Source organism: Myotis daubentonii, chromosome 10 (genome assembly GCF_963259705.1).
Source record: "Myotis daubentonii chromosome 10, mMyoDau2.1, whole genome shotgun sequence".
In the NCBI taxonomy this organism is placed as follows: domain Eukaryota; kingdom Metazoa; phylum Chordata; class Mammalia; order Chiroptera; family Vespertilionidae; genus Myotis; species Myotis daubentonii.
Window position 1 is genome coordinate 21,666,479 of NC_081849.1, and position 21,224 is coordinate 21,687,702.

The 21,224-nt window shown below is 48.9% G+C and overlaps 2 protein-coding genes across 2 annotated transcripts; one reads left to right on the forward strand and one right to left on the reverse strand.

Annotated features, from left to right (window-relative positions):
• Positions 1–727: 727 nt before the first annotated feature.
• Positions 728–7,147, forward strand: FSCN3 (fascin actin-bundling protein 3). The gene is made up of 6 exons (XM_059711710.1): positions 728–871; positions 1,900–2,596; positions 2,931–3,049; positions 5,662–5,821; positions 6,498–6,668; positions 6,942–7,147. The coding sequence occupies exons 1-6, from the start codon at positions 728–730 to the stop codon at positions 7,145–7,147; spliced, it is 1,497 nt and encodes a 498-aa protein (XP_059567693.1).
• Positions 7,148–13,603: 6,456 nt separating this feature from the next.
• On the reverse strand, positions 13,604–18,268 carry PAX4 (paired box 4). The gene is made up of 9 exons (XM_059656055.1): positions 18,104–18,268; positions 17,282–17,497; positions 16,920–16,995; positions 16,286–16,396; positions 15,989–16,071; positions 15,584–15,653; positions 14,570–14,625; positions 14,140–14,281; positions 13,604–13,797 (listed from the first exon to the last, which is right to left on the reverse strand). Exons 1-9 carry the CDS (start codon positions 18,266–18,268, stop codon positions 13,604–13,606), a joined length of 1,113 nt encoding a protein of 370 aa, XP_059512038.1.
• Between the last annotated feature and the right edge of the window lie 2,956 nt (positions 18,269–21,224).

A 21,224-nucleotide genomic window follows, 5' to 3' on the forward strand; every position in this document is an offset into this window, starting at 1 on the left:
TATTAGAGGCAGCACTGGTTGTCTGTGCAGCAGCAGTGTAGCTGGGGATTATGAGGGGTGCTCGGGACTCTCCCCTCCCGGGCTATTCTCTTCCCCTGCTCCTGAGCCAGCCTTTCCTGACTAAAATGAGTCATTTGATCCTTGCTGGTTATCTATCTAGGGTAACCTCACCCTCCCTGACATTTTAGCCTCATCCTCCAAGGGCCATAAAAGTTAACAGATTTTTCTTGGATATTATGAAGTCCAAAAACACCGTAAGCCCCAAGGGAGCCAGGTAGAACCCACTTTCTAGGAGAAAAAGGGTTGATTTTTTTCCCTGTGATTAAAAAGAGAAACAGAAGTGAAGAAGAAGAGGGACTTACCTGAAGTCACAGGTGGTCACTGGCACAAGCTGAAATTCTGATTCTCAGTCTTAACAGCCCACATCAATGCCTGGAGTGGTGTGGAGAGGCTCATGCCCGAGCCTGGGCCCACTTCGTCTGGGTCACGGATTGATGCTGAGCCAGGGCCCTTTCCCCACTATGGTGGGATGAGGGGCAGCTCTCAGTCACAATGCGCCCGGGTCACAGAGGTGCTGAGCCCTAGTCAGCCTCTGCCTGGACAGTTCCCTCTGGGAACGTCTTCCGGTGGCTACTTTGGGCCCGATTCCAGGCCCTATGGCCTGTGGAACCTCACCACTGGGGGGAAGGCTGGGCCGGAAGGAGTCATCAGCTGTGGTGCCGGGCCCATGGAGGAGGTGGAATGGATGCAAAGACGGCCCAATCCGGAAGACCTAAGGGTTGGGCTCATCAGCTGGGCAGGATCCTACCTCACTTATGAGCCATATAAGAATATGGTCACTACTACTGCAAAAGGTTTGGGCCGGAGACAGGTAACGGAGTAAACCTGTACTAGAACCATTGTCCCCAGTGACTAAGCTCTCACGTGGGGGGAAGAGGGGAGGAGGAGAGTGCACTCTACCTAATTACTCTCCTGGCCTCTGCCATTGCTAGCTCAAGACCCTTCTACCCCAGGCTCTTGCCCACAGGTCTCTATTGCTCCATCTCGCTGTCTCTAAACCTATTCCAGGAGGTGACGCTCAGCCCTGGCCTCGCTATTTTGTCTAGCTCTGTATGTCCCCTACCCTGCATTCCAGCACAGAGTGGGTGTGTCATCACAAAGAGGAGAGGTGGAGAGCTCAGGCTGAAAGGCAGAATTTGGGGGATCCAACAGTTAAATCAGTGGATACTGCAAGACTATGTTTTTGTCCTGTTGTAGTTTGGAAATGGGGTACTCTAGAAGCTCTAGAAGAGTTGGTTCTCATTTTAGAGGGCGATGTAGGCTCCTCTGGGATGGTACTAAGATTGAAGCAGTAGCGAGATCCTCTCGCTTATAACAGGGTTGATCGCAGCTAAAGCAAACAATTTCATCTAAACTATCTGTGCTTCCTGACCCATCCCTGAGGCCAGGCCTGGCTGTAAGAGGTATTGCTTTTCTCCTGCCATGTTCAGGAGGTGTTCTTTGGAGATGAAAGTGTTGGCTGAGTATGCTATTCAGGGGCAACAGTGAGGAAGAGAGAAGTAAGACTTAAACCAAAACATTTCTTTAAAAAGTAGGTAATGAAGAAAGTGGTCAAGGAAGAGAGGGAGGTTTACCTCCCATTAGTTGGAGGTGGGCATCCAGAACTTCTCTTGGGATCCTGAGAAGCCCTATGGCTCCAGTGCGGGAGGTGTCCTGAGATCTTTTGATTACTGTTGGATGAGAGACTAAAGAAACCAACATCAAGGAGACTGATGTGGAGGGGAAGTTGGTTGATCTTGAGGAAGGTTCTAGGGTGGTTCCCGAGGTGATGGTTGTAGGACTCCTTGGTCTAGCCACTTGCAGTACTGATTTCCCTCTCCTCCCTCCCAATGCTTCCAGACCTGGGAGCTTCTGGTCAGCAATGAGCATGAGACACAGGCTGTGGTACGGCTAAGGAGCTTGCAGGGCCTCTACCTTCTGTGTGAGGCAGATGGCTCTCTGCGCTATGACCGGCCAAGGACAAGCCACCACGGATGCTTCCTACTCCGTTTCCACCGCAATGGCAAGTGGACCCTCCAGTGCATAATCAGTGGTCGTTATCTGGAGTCCGATGGCCACGATGTGTTCTGCAACTCCCGGGTCCTCTCAGCTTACCATATGTGGACCCCCCGGCCAGCCCTGCATGCCCACGTGATCCTCTACAGCCCCTTCAACCACTGCTATGCCAGGGCCGACTCTACTGCGGGTCGTGTCTGGGTGGACGCACCAGTTCCCTGCCTGGGAGAATGTGGATTCCTGTTGCATTTCCAAGATGGATGCTACCACCTGGAGACATCTACACACTGTTTCTTGTCCCACTTAGACCAACTGGTCTCCCAACCCTCATCACAGACTGCTTTTCACATGCAAGTGCGGCCTGGAGGAGTCGTGGCACTGAGTGACGGAGAAGGGGGCATGTTGTATGCACAGGGCCCACGCCTGCTCCTGGGCCTGGGCTCCAATCCCCGGAGGGGCGAGGAGTGGTTCATCCTACAGCATTGCCCCACCTGGGTCAGCCTCAGGGCAAGGACTCGGAAGTTCCTCTCTGTCGTCTATGGCAAGTACTGGGTCCGATGCAGCCATGGAGGAAGGGAGGGCTAGCTACTGAAAAGAGGAAAATGTGTTTGGGATCAGTGAGGAGTTTTGAACCTACTCATAAGGAATATCTAGGGGTCCCAAGATCTCTGTGCCATGGAGAAGGGCAATAAAGCAGGGGTGTGGGTTTTAGGGGAAAGGGTCCTGGGTCTTCTCCAGGCTTCTAGGGCCCAATAGAAGGTGATGAAGGACAAGGAGGGAAAGCAGAGGGAACCCCAGTCATAAAGCATAGAGACGGGGCTGAAACTGAGGATGAGACCAGACTCGGCTTATTATGACATATTCTTCTTCTGCAGATGAGGAGGTATATGCTGCCTCTGAACACTTAACCCCAATGTCGTTGTTCCAGTTTGAAAGTGACAATGACAGATCCATTTTGCAGCTTCGTTCAGCCAATGGTTGCTACCTAGCCCAGGTAAGACTTGGCTTTCTGGGCAAGATAACCTTTCAGCCCTAAATTCTTTCTCTCTAGACACACTTTATCCTTTTTCAAGGCAGATGACCAGATGGTAGAGTGAACAAGGGAGGCCCTTGTCAATAAACATTCGTTTTCACCCAATGGGCCAATATTCATCCAATGAGGCCTCTTTTTGGTTGTTGTTAATCCCCATCCAAGGATACTTTTTTCATTGATATTTTAGAGAGAATGGAGGAGAGAGGGGGAGAGAAAAAGAGAAAGAGAAACACCCATGTGGAAGAGACACATTGACTGGTTGCCTCCCACATGTGCCCCAACCGGAGGTGGGATTCAAGCCTGCAACTGAGGTATGTGTCCTTGACCAGAATCCAGCCCTCATCGACCCTTTAGTCCAAGGGCCAATGCTCTAACCACTTAGCCAACCCACTAGGGCAGTGATGGCGAACCTATGACACGCGTGTCAGAGGTGACACGTGAACTCATTTTTTTGGTTGATTTTTCTTTGTTAAATGGCATTTAAATATATAAAATAAATATAAAAAATATAAATCTTTGTCTTACTATGGTTGCAAATATCAAAAAATTTCTATATGTGACACGGCACCAGAGTTAAGTTAGGGTTTTTCAAAATGCTGACACGCTGAGCTCAAAAGGTTTGCCATCACTGCATTAGGGCCAATGGAGCCTTTAAAAAATATATATATATCAATTTATTGAGGCATAACTCACATACAATAAAATACACCCATTCTAAGTGTGCAATTCAAGACATTTTGACAAATGTATACACACTTGTGCAACCATGCCACAACCATTTAACAAGTTAGAGACTGTTTTCACCACCACAGAAATTCCCTCTTGCCCCTTTCCAGTCAGTTCCATTCACCCTTGGTCTCCTCACTACTGCTGATATGTATTCTGCCACTGTGGATTACATTTAGATTTCCCTACTTCAGAATCCTATATAATAAAAGCCTAATATGCAAATCCACCGAATGGTGGAACTACCAGCGGAACGACCAGTCGCTATGATGCACACTGACCACCAGAGGGCAGATGCTCAATACAGGAGCTGCCCCCAGCCCGCAGGCCCCAGGCCAGCCAAAGCGGGTGCCAGCCGGGGGGCCCCCCGATCGCCCCACTGGTTGCCCCACAGATTGGCCCTGATTGCCGGCCAGGCCTAGGGACCCTGCCCATGTACAAATTTCGTGTACCAGGCTTCTAGTTTCATATAATGGAATCATACCGTATTACAGTACGTATGCTTCTTTCACTCAGCATACCGTTTGAATTTTCCATGATGTTGCATGTATCAGAAGTTGATTGTTTTCTATTGCTGAGTAGTATTTCACTACTCAAAAACACGAACAGCCCTGGCCAGTGTGGCTCAGTTGGTTGGGCATCATCCTGTACACAGAAAGGTTGCAGGTTCCAGTCAGGGCAGGGACCCAGGTTGTGGGCGCCATCCCAGGTAGGAGGCGGTTGATAGATGTCCTGCATTGATGTTTCTCTCTCCCTCTCCCTTTATTTCTAAAAAATTCAATGAAAAACAAATTGAAAAATCACAAACATAATTTGTTTACCCATTCACTTGTTAATAACTTGAGTTATTAACAAGTTATTCCCAGTCTGGCTATTATGAATAAAGTTGCTATAAACATTCGTGTATACATCTTTTTGTGGGCCTATTTTTTCAATTATCTTGGGCACATACCCAGCATTGTAACTACTGATAAAATGTGTGCTTAACTTTTAAAGAAAATGTAAAATAGATTTCTAAAGTGACTGTACCATTTTACATTCTCACCAGTCATGCATAAAAATTCGAATTGTCCCATATCCTCCTCAACACTTGGTATTGTCTTTTTCATTTTAGCCAACATAATGGGTGTGTAATGACATTTTATTATGGTTTTAATTTGCATTTCCCTTATAATTGATAATGTATGAGTATCTTGGCATGTACTTATTGAGCATTTGTATATTTTCTCTCTTCAAATTTTTTGCCCATTTGTTATTGGATTGTTTGTCTTATTATTGAATTATGAAGGTTCTCTGTATGTTCTGAAGTCAAGTCCTTTGCCAAATGCATGTATTGTAAATGTTTTCTCCCAATCTGTGGCTTGCTTTTTCATTTGCTTACCAGTGTCTTTTGAGTAACAAGTTTTAAATTTAATGAAGTCCAATTTCTACATTTTATAAATGATTAGTGCTTTTTTTGATCCCATGAAATCATTGCCTACCCCCAAATTGCAAAGAATTTCTCCTTTGTTCTCTTTTAGATGTTTTATAATGTAGGTTTCACTTTTACCTCTATGATCCATTTTGAAACTATTTTGGAGTCTGGGCCAAGGTTTATTTCTCTCCACATGGATATCCAGGCCCCTTTTTGATACTGGGGCTCTGGGATACAACACAGACTGGGCAAGTGAGAGGGCTGAGGTCACAACATGTTTTCCAAAAAGGAGATGCAAGTATAAAGTGACCCCTGGGAGAATGACAAAGGCTAGTGGGTGGGATGTAGGAAAGAAGGTTTAGGAATAAAAATGATGGGAAGAAAGCTATTTTCATCCCTTGCATTCCTTTTCTGTTCTCATTATAATCTCCAGAGGCACCATAGGACAGTGCTGGCGAATGGGCACCGGCAGGAGTGTGACACCTTCTTGCGTATGCACTGGAATTGTGGCAGGATCATCCTGCAGTCTCCCAATGGACGCTTCTTGGGCATTGCACCCAACAGCCTGCTGATAGCCAATGCCACCATTCCAGGTGAGCTAAGCAGCCCTCCTGCCAGCTTATTCCAAGTCTGAGATGCTTTCAAGGGAGCTGGGACACATTGGAATGAGCACTGGAAGGTGCGGGGGGGGGGGGGGGGGCGGTCAGAAGATTTGGGTCTATATACTTGCTGAGTCTGAATTTTTGCCATCATGTGGGCAAACCACCTCTTTGAGCCATTTTCAATGGAGGTGATATCCAATCTGCCTGCCTCACAGGGTTAGCATGAGGGTTGGAGAGAGTCACATATCTCAAAGGAAGGAAGAATATAAAAATTTCTAAGTGCTTTCACAAACATTTCACACTAGTACCTGGCACACAGTAGGTGTTCACTAAATGTTAAAATATAGACAATAGCCTTCTGCAATTAGTGTCCCCCCATTCCTGCTTCGATCTGACAAAGCATCTAGAGCAGCGGTTCTCAACCTGTGGGTCACGACCCCTTTGGCGGTCGAATGACCCTTTCACAGGGGTCGCCTAAGACCATCCTGCATATCAGATATTTACATTACGATTCATAACATTAGCAACATTACAGTTATGAAGTAGCAAGGAAAATAATTTTATGGTTGGGTCACAACATGAGGAACTGTATTGAAAGGGCCAGAAGGTTGAGAACCACTGATCTAGAGGCAGCCCACCCAAATAATGCCTGCCTAATTTCTTTCAGGCCCAAGTGAGGAATTTGGGATTCGATTAGCCAACCGCCCCTTCCTTGCATTGCGAGGCCGGTATGGGTATGTGGGCATCTCATCAGGACATGACCTCATGCAGTGCAACATGGACCAGCCCGACTGCATTCACCTGTTGCCCTGCCGCCAGGGCATCTACCATTTTCAGGGTGAGTAGCTCCTCACCCTCAGCTCACAGTCCAGCCCTGCCTCAGCCCCAACTCAGACCTCAGGGTCTGCCACTCAGGAGCTGTTCATCATAAAGGGGAAACCAGAGTGTCTTTCAGTTTTCACACTTCTAGGCCTCCAGAGTGGGTTGGCAGAACAGAAGCCAGGCAGGGCAGCCAGGGAGGGTGGCATCTGTCCTGGGAGCCCCCTCAGAGGCGGCACTGCAGGAGACTCCCCTCCCAAATGGCCCACTGACCTGAGCTCTCCCCTCCCAGCACAGGGTGGATCCTTCTGGTCAATAACATCTTTCGGCACCTTTCGCCCTTGGGGAAAGTTTGCCCTCAACTTCTGTATCGAGCTTCAGGGGAGCAACTTGCTCACAGTGCTGGCGCCCAACGGCTTCTACATGCGATCCGACCGAAGCGGCACCCTGTTGGCAGACAGCGAGGACATTACCAAAGAGTGTATTTGGGAATTTTAGGTAAGGGACAGCGGGTAAGAACCTGGCGGAGCACTGGCCGGTTTGGCTCCGTGGATGGAGCGTCGGCCTGCGGACTGAAGGGTCCCAGGTTCGATTCCAGTCAAGGGCATGTACCTTGGTTGCAGGCACATCCCCAGTAGGGAGTGTGCAGGAGGCAGCTGATCGATGTTTCTCTCTCATTGATATTTCTTTTCTTTTTTTTTTTTTAACGCCCAGAACAAGTATGTTTATTGATGTGCAGTTCCCAGTGGCAAAGAGTTGGAGTTGCCCAGTTACGGTGTATCCATTCTGTGGGCTCTTGTGACACAGTTGTTGAAAACCATGAATTAAAATGGGTGTGTGTGACTCTACGGAGCTGGTCTGGACGTGGGAACTGGTCCCGCAGATGTACTCACTTTGTGAAAATGTATCAAACTGTGTCATTATGATTTGATACTTGTTATATGTATAGTATACTTCATATGACACTTTTATTATTTAAAAACTTAAATAATTAAAGTTCTAACTAATTAAAAACCAAACAAAACACCAAAGCATCAGAACTACAGCTAATGCCCTGGAGCAGGGGCTGGCAAACTATGGCCTATGGGCCAGATATGGCCCACTGCTTGTTTTGTTTTTTTTTCTCTCATTGATATTTCTAACTCTCTCTCTCTCCCTCTCTCTTCCTCTCTGTAAAAAAAAAAAAAAAAAAAAAAAAAAATCAATTAAAATAAAAAAAGAACCTGGCGGAGGGGAACAGGAACCGGGGGCAGGAGGAGAAGGGAGGTGGAGGGGTGGCAGGTGAGAGTAAGACCGAAACGTACCAAGGGCTGACTTCTGTCCTACAACTCTATCAACTCCAGACAAGTGTGCCAAACCCGCGCCTCTCCTCTCGGGGTTCCTAGTCCTAGACATCCTGGAGAGAGGAGAAATCGGGTCTAGGTTCCTCACTATTATGCCACGCATAACAGCACTTGCAAGCAAGCCTGCAGGGGAAAGGGTGAGGCATACCTGTGTATCTGTTTATCTTTATTAGATGCAGAGTTTTCCCATTTTTTTCAAAAAGAGTGACTGGAGATGTGCTTTCTGCCCTGTGCACTTGCTATCCTTACTCCTGGATCTCCGGGGTGCTCATGGCTCCCAGATATTTATTTGCAGCCTTGACCCTTCTCCTGAACTCTAATCTCATCTCTAACTTCCTGATTGACAGTTGACTTGACTTCATCCTGCCACCCCTTCAAAATCAGCCTCCTCATCCTCCCCTCCCCATGGCCATCTAGGGCATTGCTGTCCTCCCAGATGGCTCAGGCTCAAGACCTCAGCTCCATCTCTCCTTCCTCCCTTTTGTTCCCCCCCCCCACCCCCCACCCCCGGAAATTCTTGGCTTCTTCCTTAACAAGGCCTCTTCAGTGCTTGCTCCTTCTTTAAAGAAAAAAAAAAAAAATCCTCACCTGAGGATACGCTTATTGATTTTAGAGAGGGGAGAGAAGGTGAGTGGGAGGGTGTGGGAGAGAATCAATTGGTTGCCTTCTGTTTGTGTCCTGACCAGGAATTGAACCCACAACCTTTTGGCATATAGGAAGATGCTCCAACCAACTGAGCCACACTGGTCAGGGCTGCTTGCTCCTCCTTAATTGTTATTACTACCAGGTGAGATAAGTAGCCCTCCTGCCAGCTTATTGCAAGTCAGAGATGCTTTCAAGGGAGCTGGGATATGTTGGAATGAGCCCTGGAATGGGGTCAGAAGATTTGGGTTGTATACTTGCTGAGTCACTGAATCATCGTATCATTTGGGCAAACTGCATCTTTGAGCCTCAGTTTCCTTGTCTCCGTCTTCAGTGGAGGTGATATCCAATCTGCCTTCTTCACAGGATTATTATGAGGGTTAAATAAATTCACACATCTCCAAGGAAGGAAGATATTAAAATTTCAAAAGCCTGCACTGTAACAAGGGCTCCCTAGTAGCACTCGCCAGATCCAATCCCACATAATCTGTTCTCCACACCTAGTTCCCTTTCCTCAAATACTGCCTCCATGCCATCATTCCCTGTTCACAGCTCTTGAGGACAAACACCTCCCTGCTCTTAGAACTGACCCGTCACAATCCACCTCTCTTGCCTGCCTTGGAAAATGGTGATGTTGTAGTAAGCACTTTGGCATCATATAGATCTGAAACCAAGAGTTAATAAGGCTTGGTCCTTGGGGAAATTGCTTTAACACTTCTAGGCCTTGGTTTCCTTATCTGTAAAATGGGAATAATATCTAATTGATAGGGTGGTGTGAAGGTTAAATGACAATATGAATCTAGATATAGACACCCCCCCTCCCCAATATGTGTTCTCTCCTTTCCTCCATTTTTCTACCAGTTTTTTTGTGCAAACCTTTTACTATGGCCAAACTGGAAAAAAATAAATAAAACAAAATCCCACTGGACTTGTTTTCTGATCTATTCATGAAGGGGTTGGCTTGGGCTAAATTTCTCAGGCTCCTTCCAGGCCTGACATTCTAGGAGACAGTGAATTGTAGCGGTTAAGAGCTCACTTCTGGACACAGAACTGGGTTGTAATTAGATTTTTATCAGTTAAACCTGTTTGAACTTGGACAGATAAACTTCTTAAAGTCTGCTTCTCACCAGTGAAATGGGAATATAGTATTTATCTCATGGGATTGTTGTGTTACATGAGATAATGATTGTATAATGCTTAGCAAACAGCTTGGCCCCTAGGCCACTCTCACTTAGTAAATTTTACCTATTGACTGCAGTCTCCCTAAGAACTCTGATGGTATTTCTGCACCATTCATTTGATTAAAAGATAATTTCTACTGCCTTTTTCTATAAATTCGCTTTCCATGCCCATGTGGTCCCTCATCAAGGACGGGACAAATCACTTTACCCTCTCTCTTCCCACAGGATCTTGCAGGTTTCCCCCCTAAAAACCAGAGATCAGCAAATGTCTGACTGACGGTTTCTATTTCCTCTTCACTTCCCAGGTCAATGGGCTGCCACCTACAGAAGTCCAATTCCTCCAGGAGAAACTACGACACTAAACAGAACAGGAACCCCAGAGTCAAGATCCACAAGAAGAATATCTGTTTACACAACGTTTCCTACCCAGTTCAGCAAAACATCCGTTTTGAGCAACAATACATCACAAAAGGCCACCCCCAAGACCCTGGTGTGCATCTTACTCAGTACAGAGTAGGGGTCTGGAGGAGGGGGTAGGTTGATACTGAGGCCCCGCATCACTCCAAGTCCTAGCCAGTGGAGAGGAGCCCAAATGAGACCTAGAAGATCAATAGATCTTCCATCGATCCTCCCCATCCCCACCAGAAACACCAGACTTTCCCCAGTGATACCATAAGGAGTCAGCCTTGCCCTAAAGGACTCAGAATCCAGATATGACTAAATGTCCGTTGGTTTAGAAAGAATGAAGGCTCATGAATCCTATGGGCACAGGGTAATGGTAATAATAGCTTATGCCTACATAGCCCACCCCTTCACCACCACCCCATCACCCCTGAAGTTAACCAATCATCCTATCTTGGTCCTTCGGTCCAGTCAGTTGGGCACAACAGGTACTTTCCCCATCACTGCCTACCTTCTGCAGGAAGCTGGAGTAATTTGCCCAAGGTCCCATGACTGGGACCCCTGGCTCAATTCTTCAATTAAAGTGGACGCTAATGGCCACTACTCTTTCCATCAAAACAGGGCTTCCAAGGTGACTGTCATTCTTGCACTGTCTTCAAAACTTTGATGTTTATCTACTTGCCATCTGCCCTATTCATGTTTTTATTGACAAAGACTCAACTATATTTATGTAGAAAGGATCGTTTTAATCACTATCATGAAATGGAAGGCTGGAATCACTTGCCATAAATAGAAAATGGTCATAAAAGTAAATACAACGAAAATAAAGTGGTGTTATCAACCCTAGTTAGATTTTTCCCTTCCCTGCCCAAGGCTCAGAGCCTGAGGTACCCTGTCCCTGTGTTTAAAAAAAAAAAAAAATAGCCGAAACTGGTTTGGCTCAGTGGATAGAGCGTCGTCCTGCGGACTGAAAGGTCCCAGGTTCGATTCTGGTCAAGGGCATGTACCTTGGTTGCAGGCACATCCCCAGTAGGAGATGTGCAGGAGGCAGCTGATCGATGTTTCTCTCTCATCAATGTTTCTAACTCTCTATCTCTCTCCCTTCCTCTCTGTAAAAAATCAATAAAATATATTTTTTAAAAAATAGCAACTGTTACAGAGGCGCTAAAAACTAGGGCCAAAATGAAGACTTTCCCTTTGACGTAATCAGAATAGAAAGGGAGTCATATTTTCATTTCTGACTCAATATCTTTTAAATAATTATTTACTGTTGAACGTCTTACGTATGTCCCCCATTTCCCCCTGACTCAATATTATTTAAAGCAGCATTCACACACCTCCTAAAATGTTTTCAGATACCAACAATGATGACTGACCCCCACTTTGGGAAAACGGCACTGTACCATAACGAGTGCTTGATTTTTTAGTCCATTTAGAAGAGCTGCTGAAACTGGAACATGAGAGATATTGTGTTTGAATTGAGAAAAGTGACCTCAGGGTTTCTTTGTGAGTATGTTTCTCCTCAAGAGATATGAAAGAATTTTGTTAAAATGTTATCCAATAAATGAAGCTTGAGAACACGAGAGGCCAGGACACCTCCTTTCCTAGAGAACATGAAGAACAGGCCACAGATATGGAGTGGAACACATTCTTCAGAGAGATAGGACCTTGGAGGTCATTTAATGCAGAATCTCTCAGCATTCCGAAATACACATCCACACTCATATGAGCGGGCATGCCTGTGCATGGGGACACCTACACACACACTTTCTCTCTTGTGCCCTGTTTCCCACAAGTGGCTATCCATTCTCCACTTGACTGTGCTCAGCCATGGGTCTCTTCTCCCATTGCTGATGTCAGTCCTGTCGCTGAAGTGAATGGCTTAGTCTCAGATGGTGCTAGCAGATTGTCACCCTACAAAGCTTCACCCATCTCCCTGGGCAGTCTGTCCAGCAGGCCTCCAGCTCGAGTGTATTGAAGGCAGGGCAGGGGCAGGCTTTGGTACCCTTGGAATTTCATGCTAGAGCTGTGCTGCCCCATAGAACTTCCTGTGCTGATGGAAATGTCTAATGTCCAATACAGTGGCTCAGGCCATATGTGACTATTGGGCATTTGATATATGGCTGGCATGGGTGAGGAGCTGGATTATTCACTGTGTTTAATTTTAATAGCCACATGTGGTTGGCGGCTACTTATTGAACAGCATAATTCCAGAGTGTTTGATGATAAAGAGTTCTCTTGAAAAACAACTTCTGGACCAGTACCTAGAATAGGCAAATATGTCCCCAATTCCCCATCCTTTTGCATTGTCATTCCATTCCTGCTCTTCAAAAGGTGAAGAATTTGGGGGGATGAGCCCATTCCCCATCCCAACACCCTCTTCTTCACCCCCTTTTCCCCATATTTTTCTTTTTCCCTACATCCCAAGGCTTCCCAAGAGGAGCCTAGAGATTTCCCTTCAGGGACAAAATTGAGCAGATTGGGAACTTGCTGCCAAGAAGCAGCAAGCAAACATACCCCAGGAGTATAAAGGGACAAGTAGAATGTGAAAAACGACATTTCTATTGCTTGCTACCATGATATATATGTATAAAGATATATATATATATATATATATATATATATATATATATATATAGAGAGAGAGAGAGAGAGAGAGAGAGAGAGAGAGAGAGAGGATGCAATTAATTAATGCCTATTTTTTTAGATTAAGGAATTATTGAAAATTTTCTCATGTGGTCATGGTTTTGCAGTTATATAAAAAGTTTCTTATTTTTTGGAGATGCATGCTGGAGGACTTAGGGGTGATGCGCTATGATGTACTATCAGTGTGTGTGTGTGTGTGTGTGTGTGTGTGTGTGTGTGTGTGCATATGTGTGGGTATATGAGCACTCAAATACCAAGATAGGTATATACATACATGCATATATAGATAGGTATATAGCTAGATAGATGCATACTATATACATTCATAGTTACATAAACCCATATGCACATTAGCTAGATAGATGATACATACATGCACACATTCATAGATAGATTAGATAGACAGGTGATAGATAGATAGATAGATGATAGATAGATAAATAGATAATAGATGATAGGGCAAACTGTTTATAATTGTTAAATGTAAGGGTGGGAGTATGAGTGCTCATGGGAAAACATGAAGGACATAGGAACTACTGCTAAGTTAAAAAAATGTTTTTATTATTGCCAAGTGGAGGCCTTTTGAGGCCACTAAGAGAAGTGGGTCAGCATGGCTTCTCCAGTCCCTCAAATCGGGTGGCAGGAACGAGGGGCAGGAGGGCAGGACCAGGCAAGGTCCCCCAACGAGGAAGAGATGCAGGAAGGAGGAAGGAGCAATGGTGTGCTTGAGCAGGCTAGCATCAGACCCTCTGCACCGCATCTCCTTTGCATTCTGGCCCTCCTCCCTCATCGCAGGCCTTGCAGTACTGGGGAGCCAAACCAGAGCAAGGCGTGAGGGGCACCAAGACTGGTGGCGGCAGGGGCAGTGGAAGGAAAGGCAAGGATGGCCGGACAGTACTGAATGCAGGGGGCTCAGCTGTGGGGGGCAGGTAGCCTGCAGGGACAGAGAGTGGGTGAGCTTGGGATTGTTGCTGTCCTCCCCGCCCCCCCAACCCCCACCCCGACCAAATCACTGATGAGGAGAGGCACAGACGTTGGTTCTTTACCCTGAAGAGAAACACTCAAATCCCAATCCCACCCCCTTTTCCTGCTATGGCTGTCGGTGGTACTATAGACTCAGGGGATACTAGTCTCCCCAGCTTTGTGGGCCATGCAAGCAAGGAGAAAAGCTCTATTGAGTTTCCTTTGATGATCTTGACCAGAGATCCATGCCCTCCTGTGGAGTCAGCTAGCCCTCCCACACCCTGCAGGAGTGAGGCATGGCCTGTATTCTTACCCCAGCAGGGCTTGAGACAGGCTTGGGGTGAGGTGTCACTCACGCACCTGTCTGGTGCTGTCCCCCAGCACAGCTGATAGCAGGAGGGACCCAGGGATTCTGGAACAGGCAGGGCCACTGTGGTCACACTGCCAAGGGACTGCTAGAAAAAAGCAAGAGAACACCCTCAGCTGCCAGTGATACCTTCTGTTTAGCAGGACTGGGCCCCCAGGGCTGCCCGCCCGCCCCCCCCCCCCCCCCGGGAACGCACACTATGAACTCCAGAGGGTGCCATTCATACAGTAGACTGTGAGGATGGCACTTTCTGGAAGTGTGGGCTGTGGGGACCCCAGGGGAGTCATGAAATCTGGCTCAGGCCTTCACTGGGAATGGGAGAAGCAGTGAGCCCTCCAGTCTTCCATGTTCATAAACTCCCCTCTTTCTTGGATACCTGTGCAGAGACGATCCCTGGGGAAGCACTCGGTACAGCCAGTCCCTGAGAAGCACCTACAGAGTGAGGGTGGATCCACTCAGAGGGAGAAACCAGGCTCTAGGGAGGGGGGGGGGGGCGGGGGCGTGGCAGTGAGAGGCAAGAAGGTTCTGGGAAAGGGAGCAACTTCTGGCAGGGTTGAGAGAGGTGGATGCTACAACCCTCAACTGGCAGAGCCTTGGGAGACTAGGGGAGAAGGATTAAATTCCAGGGATGGTAAAATGAAGACACTGCAGCCCTGAAGAGCAGGGACTGTCCAGCGTCTAACACAGGACCTGGTACATGGGAGGGCCAAGTAAATGTTCGGTGGATGGATGGGTGGGTGGATGGATGGGTGGGTGGGTGGGTGGATGGATGGGTGGGTGGATGGATGGATGGGTGGGTGGATGGGTGGGTGGATGGATGGGTGGATGGATGGGTGGATGGATGGGTGGATGGGTGGGTGGATGGGTGGGTGGATGGATGGGTGGATGGATGGGTGGGTGGATGGATGGATGGGTGGATGGATGGGTGGGTGGATGGATGGGTGGATGGATGGGTGGGTGGGTGGATGGATGGGTGGGTGGATGGGTGGATGGATGGGTGGGTGGGTGGATGGATGGGTGGGTGGGTGGATGGATGGGTGGGTGGATGGATGGATGGGTGGGTGGATGGATGGGTGGATGGATGGGTGGGTGGGTGGATGGATGGGTGGGTGGATGGGTGGATGGATGGGTGGGTGGTTGGATGGATGGGTGGATGGATGGATGGGTAGGTGGATGGATGGGTAGGTGGATGGGTGGATGGATGGATGGGTGGATGGATGGAAGAAAGCAAGCAAGGCTGGGTAGGTGAGGGAAGGAAGGAAGGAAGGAAGGAAGGAAGGAAGGAAGGAAGGAAGGAAGGAAGGAAGGAAGGAAGGAAGGGATAGGTGAGTGGATGGATGGATGGATGGATGGATGGATGGATGGATGGATGGATCGGCAGAGAAATTACCTGGAAGCTGCATTTCCCACTTGAGCTTCTCTTGTCGGCGCCATTTGGCTCGTCGGTTGGAAAACCAGACCTGAGAACGGGCAGAAACAACATAGCTGGCTGTGCTCTCCACTAACTGGCACCTACGGCTCTCACCTGTTCCTGACCTGGCTCAGAGCACAGACCTTTCCTGAGACCTGACATCTTCCCTTCCTGCCCTGGCCTTTGCTCTCTGCTCCTTCTCAACTCAAAGGCTTGATGTGGGGAAGGAGAGGAGAACAAGGAGGGTCTTGTCTCTCATTTCTGCTCCAAACAAATTTGTTTCCACGTTGTTGCCCCCTTCTCCACCTCACCTGAACCCAAAGCCTTCCCAGAACACACTGTATCCTTGTGGTTTCTGCACATTATGTGGCAGAGCTCACGCACCCTCACCGTGTCCTCGGGCAGAGAGGTAGAAGCAGCCAGCTTTCCACGGGCCACTGAATCAGGATACTGCCCACGCTGGAACTCTGCAGAGATCGGGGCTCATCGCAAGGGCATGGGGAGAGAAGCAAGGCATGGGTCTCCCCCGCAGGCCCCACTCCCCACCTGCTACAATTCTAAATGACCCTATAGGACCACCACAGCCTCCACCTCTCAACCTTTGTCCACAGGCCTCAGAGACATTGCCTCCACATGTCACACTGAGCAATCTGTGACCCACTGCCCATCCTGGCCCAGCACCTTTCTCCAGCGCCTCAGCTTGTCCTGGGGAGAAGATAGTCCGATTCCGGTGGGGACCTCGAGGAGCCTCAGAGCCACTATGGGGAGTGCGAGGAACTGGAGCCAAAACAGCTGAAAGGGGGACAATGGCTTGTGGTAGTTTGTGATGGTGATTGCTCTGGTCAGATTGGGTCCCCAGGGCCCTGGGGCTATGGACAGGAGACAGCATGGGTATAAGCAGAGCTGCACTGGTGGGGCATTCACACTTGGAGGTCACTCCAGAGGCACTTGGTAGGAGGCATACTCAATGCCACAGGAGGGTGCATGCTTAGGGTTTGTGGGGAAACAGCAGCAAGGTTGGTCCAGGTTTGCATAACCCCACAGGTCATGAAAGGTGCTATTAAAAGCTGTGCATGGGGCAGAGGGAGGGTTAGAAGGGCCAGTCCTGCCTCTTCATCAGCAGATCCTGTGAACCTAAGGCTAGGGACCTGGGTTTTGTTCTAGGACCTGTCAACAACTAGCTGGTGACCTTGGGGAAGTCATTTCCCTTCTCTGAGCCTCAATTTTCTTTTGCCAGGAGGGAATGAGACTATAACGAACTGTAAACTGCTTAGGTTTGGTTCTGATCATCCCTGGGGGCAGCGCAAAGGCCCACCTGGTGATCTGAGCTGTGCCCAGGGCAGTCTGTGGTCCTCCTGTAGTGTCCTCAGGACTCGGTTGATAGAGGAGACCTGGAGGTGTCAGGGTGTTGAGTGGTGAGATGGTACACAGCCCCAGGCTTGCATCCTATGGATATTTCCCCAGTATCCTTTCTCTCCTCTGTCCCGCCCCACACAGTTCCTAAGGGCACCCTTTTCTCTCCCCCATGGTTTCTTCTCACCTGTCTCACTAATTTTCAGAAGAGAGCCCAGAAGCCCTGCCCGCCAGCCTAGGATGGCCTCATTGCAAAATAAGAAGGGATCTTCTCCCCAGATAACCTGTTTGCCAGCCCCAGTGTGGGGAGGGGAAGGCACTTACACTGGGAGTCTTGTCCTGGGTGCAAAGCCCTTCAGCACAGAGCTGGCGTTGGATCTCCCAGGCAAAGAGGGCCGGGCACTCACCCTTCAGCTGGGCAATTCGAGCCACCACAGCGGGTGTGGCCAGGCGTGGCTTGCTACCACCAATTCCCTTGGGCTCCAAGACACCTGTACGGTAGTAACGCCGTAGGATCTTGCTCACACAGCCATTAGATACCTGGGTCAGGTGAGAAGCAGGAACAGCTAAGGCATAATGGGCAGGAGGTGATTCTACTTGGGACAGAGGAGGCTACAAGGCAAAGTGAAACCTATGGGACCAGGCCATAGAGTTGAGAGGCCAGCCTCATCTTTGGGAGCCTGAAGTTCCCCATCCCAGCCCCCAAGAGGATCTTCTAGGACAGCGATTCTCAACCTGTGGGTCGCGACCCCTTTGGGGGTCAAACGACCCTTTCACAGGGGTCACCTAAGACCATCGGAAAACACATATATAATTACATATTGTTTTTGTGATTAATCACTATCCTTTAATTATGTTCAATTTGTAACAATGAAAATACATCCTGCATATCAGATCTTTACATGACGATTCATAGCAGTAGCAAAATTACAGTTATGAAGTAGCAATGAAAATAATTTTATGGTTGGGGGTCACCACAACATGAGGAACTGTATTAAAGGGTCGCGGCAAGAGGAAGGTTGAGAACCACTGTTCTAGGAAGGCCCAAAGGCCCTCAGAGTCTGTAATAGCTCCAGACTTGCCTTAAGGGGGACCCCTTCTCCTGCGTACTGTCCCCATCCCTGGGTGAAAGCTTCAGCCCACTACCTTAAGGCTCCGTGAGATGTCACAGGGCCGCATCCCACTCACTGCCAGGTGCACGATCTGCTGTCGGGTGTCCAGGGGCAGGGGCCGGCCGTTCACAAAGAGGCCCCCCAGCTGATTCACACTGCTGATCCCTGGGCATGAGAAGGAGGCATCCACAAACCACATCTCCCCTCTCTCCAGCCCACCCTGTGGCATGAAGGGCCCTCCAGCCTGGCTTTCCACCATAGAGACAGTCTTCCCCCCAGGGGATTGCTCCCCTTCTGCTCCTGGGGTCCCCCAAACATGCCTCTTTCTTGGGAGCTGGCTCATGGGTGAGACTTTGCTCTGTGACCCCCATGATCTAAGGGAAACAGGGTGGAGCAGGGAGGGAGTAAGTGGACAAAGCTTCCCCTGATCACTGGCCAAGGGCAGGTGAAACCAGGTGGATGGAAGCAGAACCCGTAGCTATCCCTTCCCTCCTTACGCCACCCTGTTCTTCCCACTTCTCCCAGGCGTTTTACCGTCCTGTGGCATGCTCCAGGCTGACCTCTTCACAGAGGGCAGGGAGGGGGAAGACTGGGGAGGGCAGTTCCTCCGGGGATCTCCTTCCTTGGTCTTGGGGCTGGGCCTGCAATAATCGGGGGTGATTTGGGGTGAAGTCTCTTGCTTAGAATGGTCTTCGGATGTAGTATATTGTGATAAGGGGTCAGGTTTCTAAAATTTGCCAGCAGGTTAGCTAAGCAAATTCAAATTTTCTTTACTTAAACCCCTCTGTGATGAAGTAAAGCATCGCAGGGCCGGCAGAGGACTGAGTTTTTCTGGATGTCCTGCTAAGGGTCTGGGAGGGAGGGGGGCTCTCATTTCTCACATGTCCATGTACAGGGAGGTGGAAAGGGATAATGCCTGCAAATTTTCAGGCTTCTCTTTTTCCAAATAGACAACTGACATCTCTGACCCCTCACTAGCCTTCTCAGCTCTGGGTGATGCACTTGGGCCAGATCCAAACTTAGGATACTCTGCCCAGCCAGAAGAGGGCCTCAGTGACCCAAGATCCCAGCTGCCAAATATCTGAGGCTGGAGACCAGGTTCAAGGCTCTGCCTTCGCTTTTGGGCAGCTCCTGAAGTTAGGTTCCCCCAAACCACCAGCCAGAAAGCTTCCTTCAGGACACTTTAGGGCAGGTCTTGCTCCTGTTTGTTATACTCTCCAGGGAGATCTGGGAAGCATGGGGCTAGCTCTACCCCCAGGATTGAGGTTCTGGTCTCAGATGTTGGAAACAGAGATAAATAAGCCCCAAGTCCTGGCTTCTTCTGGAAGACACATCTCTTGGCGGTTTCTGATTTGCTGGAATTGCTGGTTCCTGTTAACTCTGGGGAGTTCTAGATCCCATAGTGAAGCTTCACTCTTCAGAGACCAACTCTGGGATCAGACACTCATTCACTCCACTAACACGTACCGAAGGCATGCAGAAGGGAGGGAGTGAGAAGCAGGAGAGAAAAGTTTGCTACCAACATAGGAGCACAAGCAAGGAACACAGGGCATGGGCCCCACGTCTTTCTTGCTTTTATGAGCAAGTAACTGGAGTGGAAGCCGCCTCCTTTCATGCCTGGAACCCTGGCAGGGATGGCGGTCACTGCAGAGAATAGCCTTGGCTTAGAACTTTCCTGTAATAACCACCCCATCTTGGGTCAGTTAACTAATCTGCAATTATGTACTGAACAAGGTGTTAATCACGAGCATATTGCTGGTTGTTCAGGATGAAGGGAATCAAAAGAAAAGGGGTAAGGTTTTTGCGCCCCCCCCCCAAGAGATTACAATGCAGCTGAGGGGGGAGACGAGCACGGGTGAAACAATGCACTTGCGGAGGGTATGGAATCAGAGCTACTTTTTAATTTCAGTAACTAAGTTGGCTTTTACTCACTCCTCTCTGGGCAGAGAGACACATTCCCCTTCAAACTCATATTTTCAGAAAGTCAGGGAGGAAGGCAAAAGCTTTTCCAAAAATAAAACTGAGGTTCCCACAAGTCAGGAGCTACCCAGGGAGTTAAATTCAAGAAGGTTTGGAAGCCACTTCCTCACCCAAAGCTGAAATTCCCAGCTCCTTCTCTGCCCCTCATACCTGCTTCATGTCTGTGTAATTGCTACCAACACAATGGAGAGAGGAGAGCTAAGCTGGGAGTGTGAAGGGCTCTGCCAGGATTGGGGGGTAGGAGCTCAGAATACCAGCCAAACCCCAAATCCTTGATAGGATTGTGTCCTCCCTAAGTGACCAGAGCTCAGAGGAGCTGTGGGGACTCAGGTTCAATATCCACACCTAAAAGCATCATGCCCAAACTCCCAGAAACTCCATTCCCAGCAGCCACACCACACATCCCAGCATTCACATTAACTGTCTGATGAAAGAACTGGAGCTTACCAGATGGGAAAGCAGGGTCGGGGGGTTGAAGGGGCAGGAGGCTGGGTGTGTAAAGACAAAGGAGGAGAGAAGTTGACTTGGCCACACAAAGACATGGAGACAGCATGGGAGGCAGAGCAGACAATGAGCCTGCAGGGAGCTACCTGCGGGTGGCAATGAGGTGGGAGCTTCAGTGGGAGGTTCTCAGTCTCCTGTGCAGGCGCCCGAGACCCCGCAGGCTGCAGGGGTGGTGGTGGTCTGGTCCAGGTGACAGCCTCCACTCTGCTGCTGAGTCAGCCCTGCCAGGGGTCCAGAGGTACAGAGAGCCGGTGCTCAGGAGCAGAGGGCAGCCTTCTGGGAGCAGCCAGTGATGTCACAGGGCCATGAGCAGAGGAGGAGGGAGGTGTGCATGGGGCTGACTGACACCAGCCCTGAGGCAGGGCAAACGACAGCCAGTGACCCATTGTGTCCTTCGTGGGGAGCCATCAGAGCCTACTTTGTGTCCTGCTGCCAGCCTGAAGCAGGTACAGAGCCGCTCTCAGGCAGGCCCCCGGACTCTGAGTGCACCCACTCAGGGGCCAGGACTCCTGAAGGGACTGGGAAATATGGAATATGGGGAATTTCAGACTGTGTCTCCAAGGCTTCGAATGCACAGAAGCCCAAAGCTACTTCCAAAACTACAAAGACACGTCTTCCCAGCTAGAATGCACATACCTGGATGTTTGGGTCAACTCCTGGGTCTTTGTGTG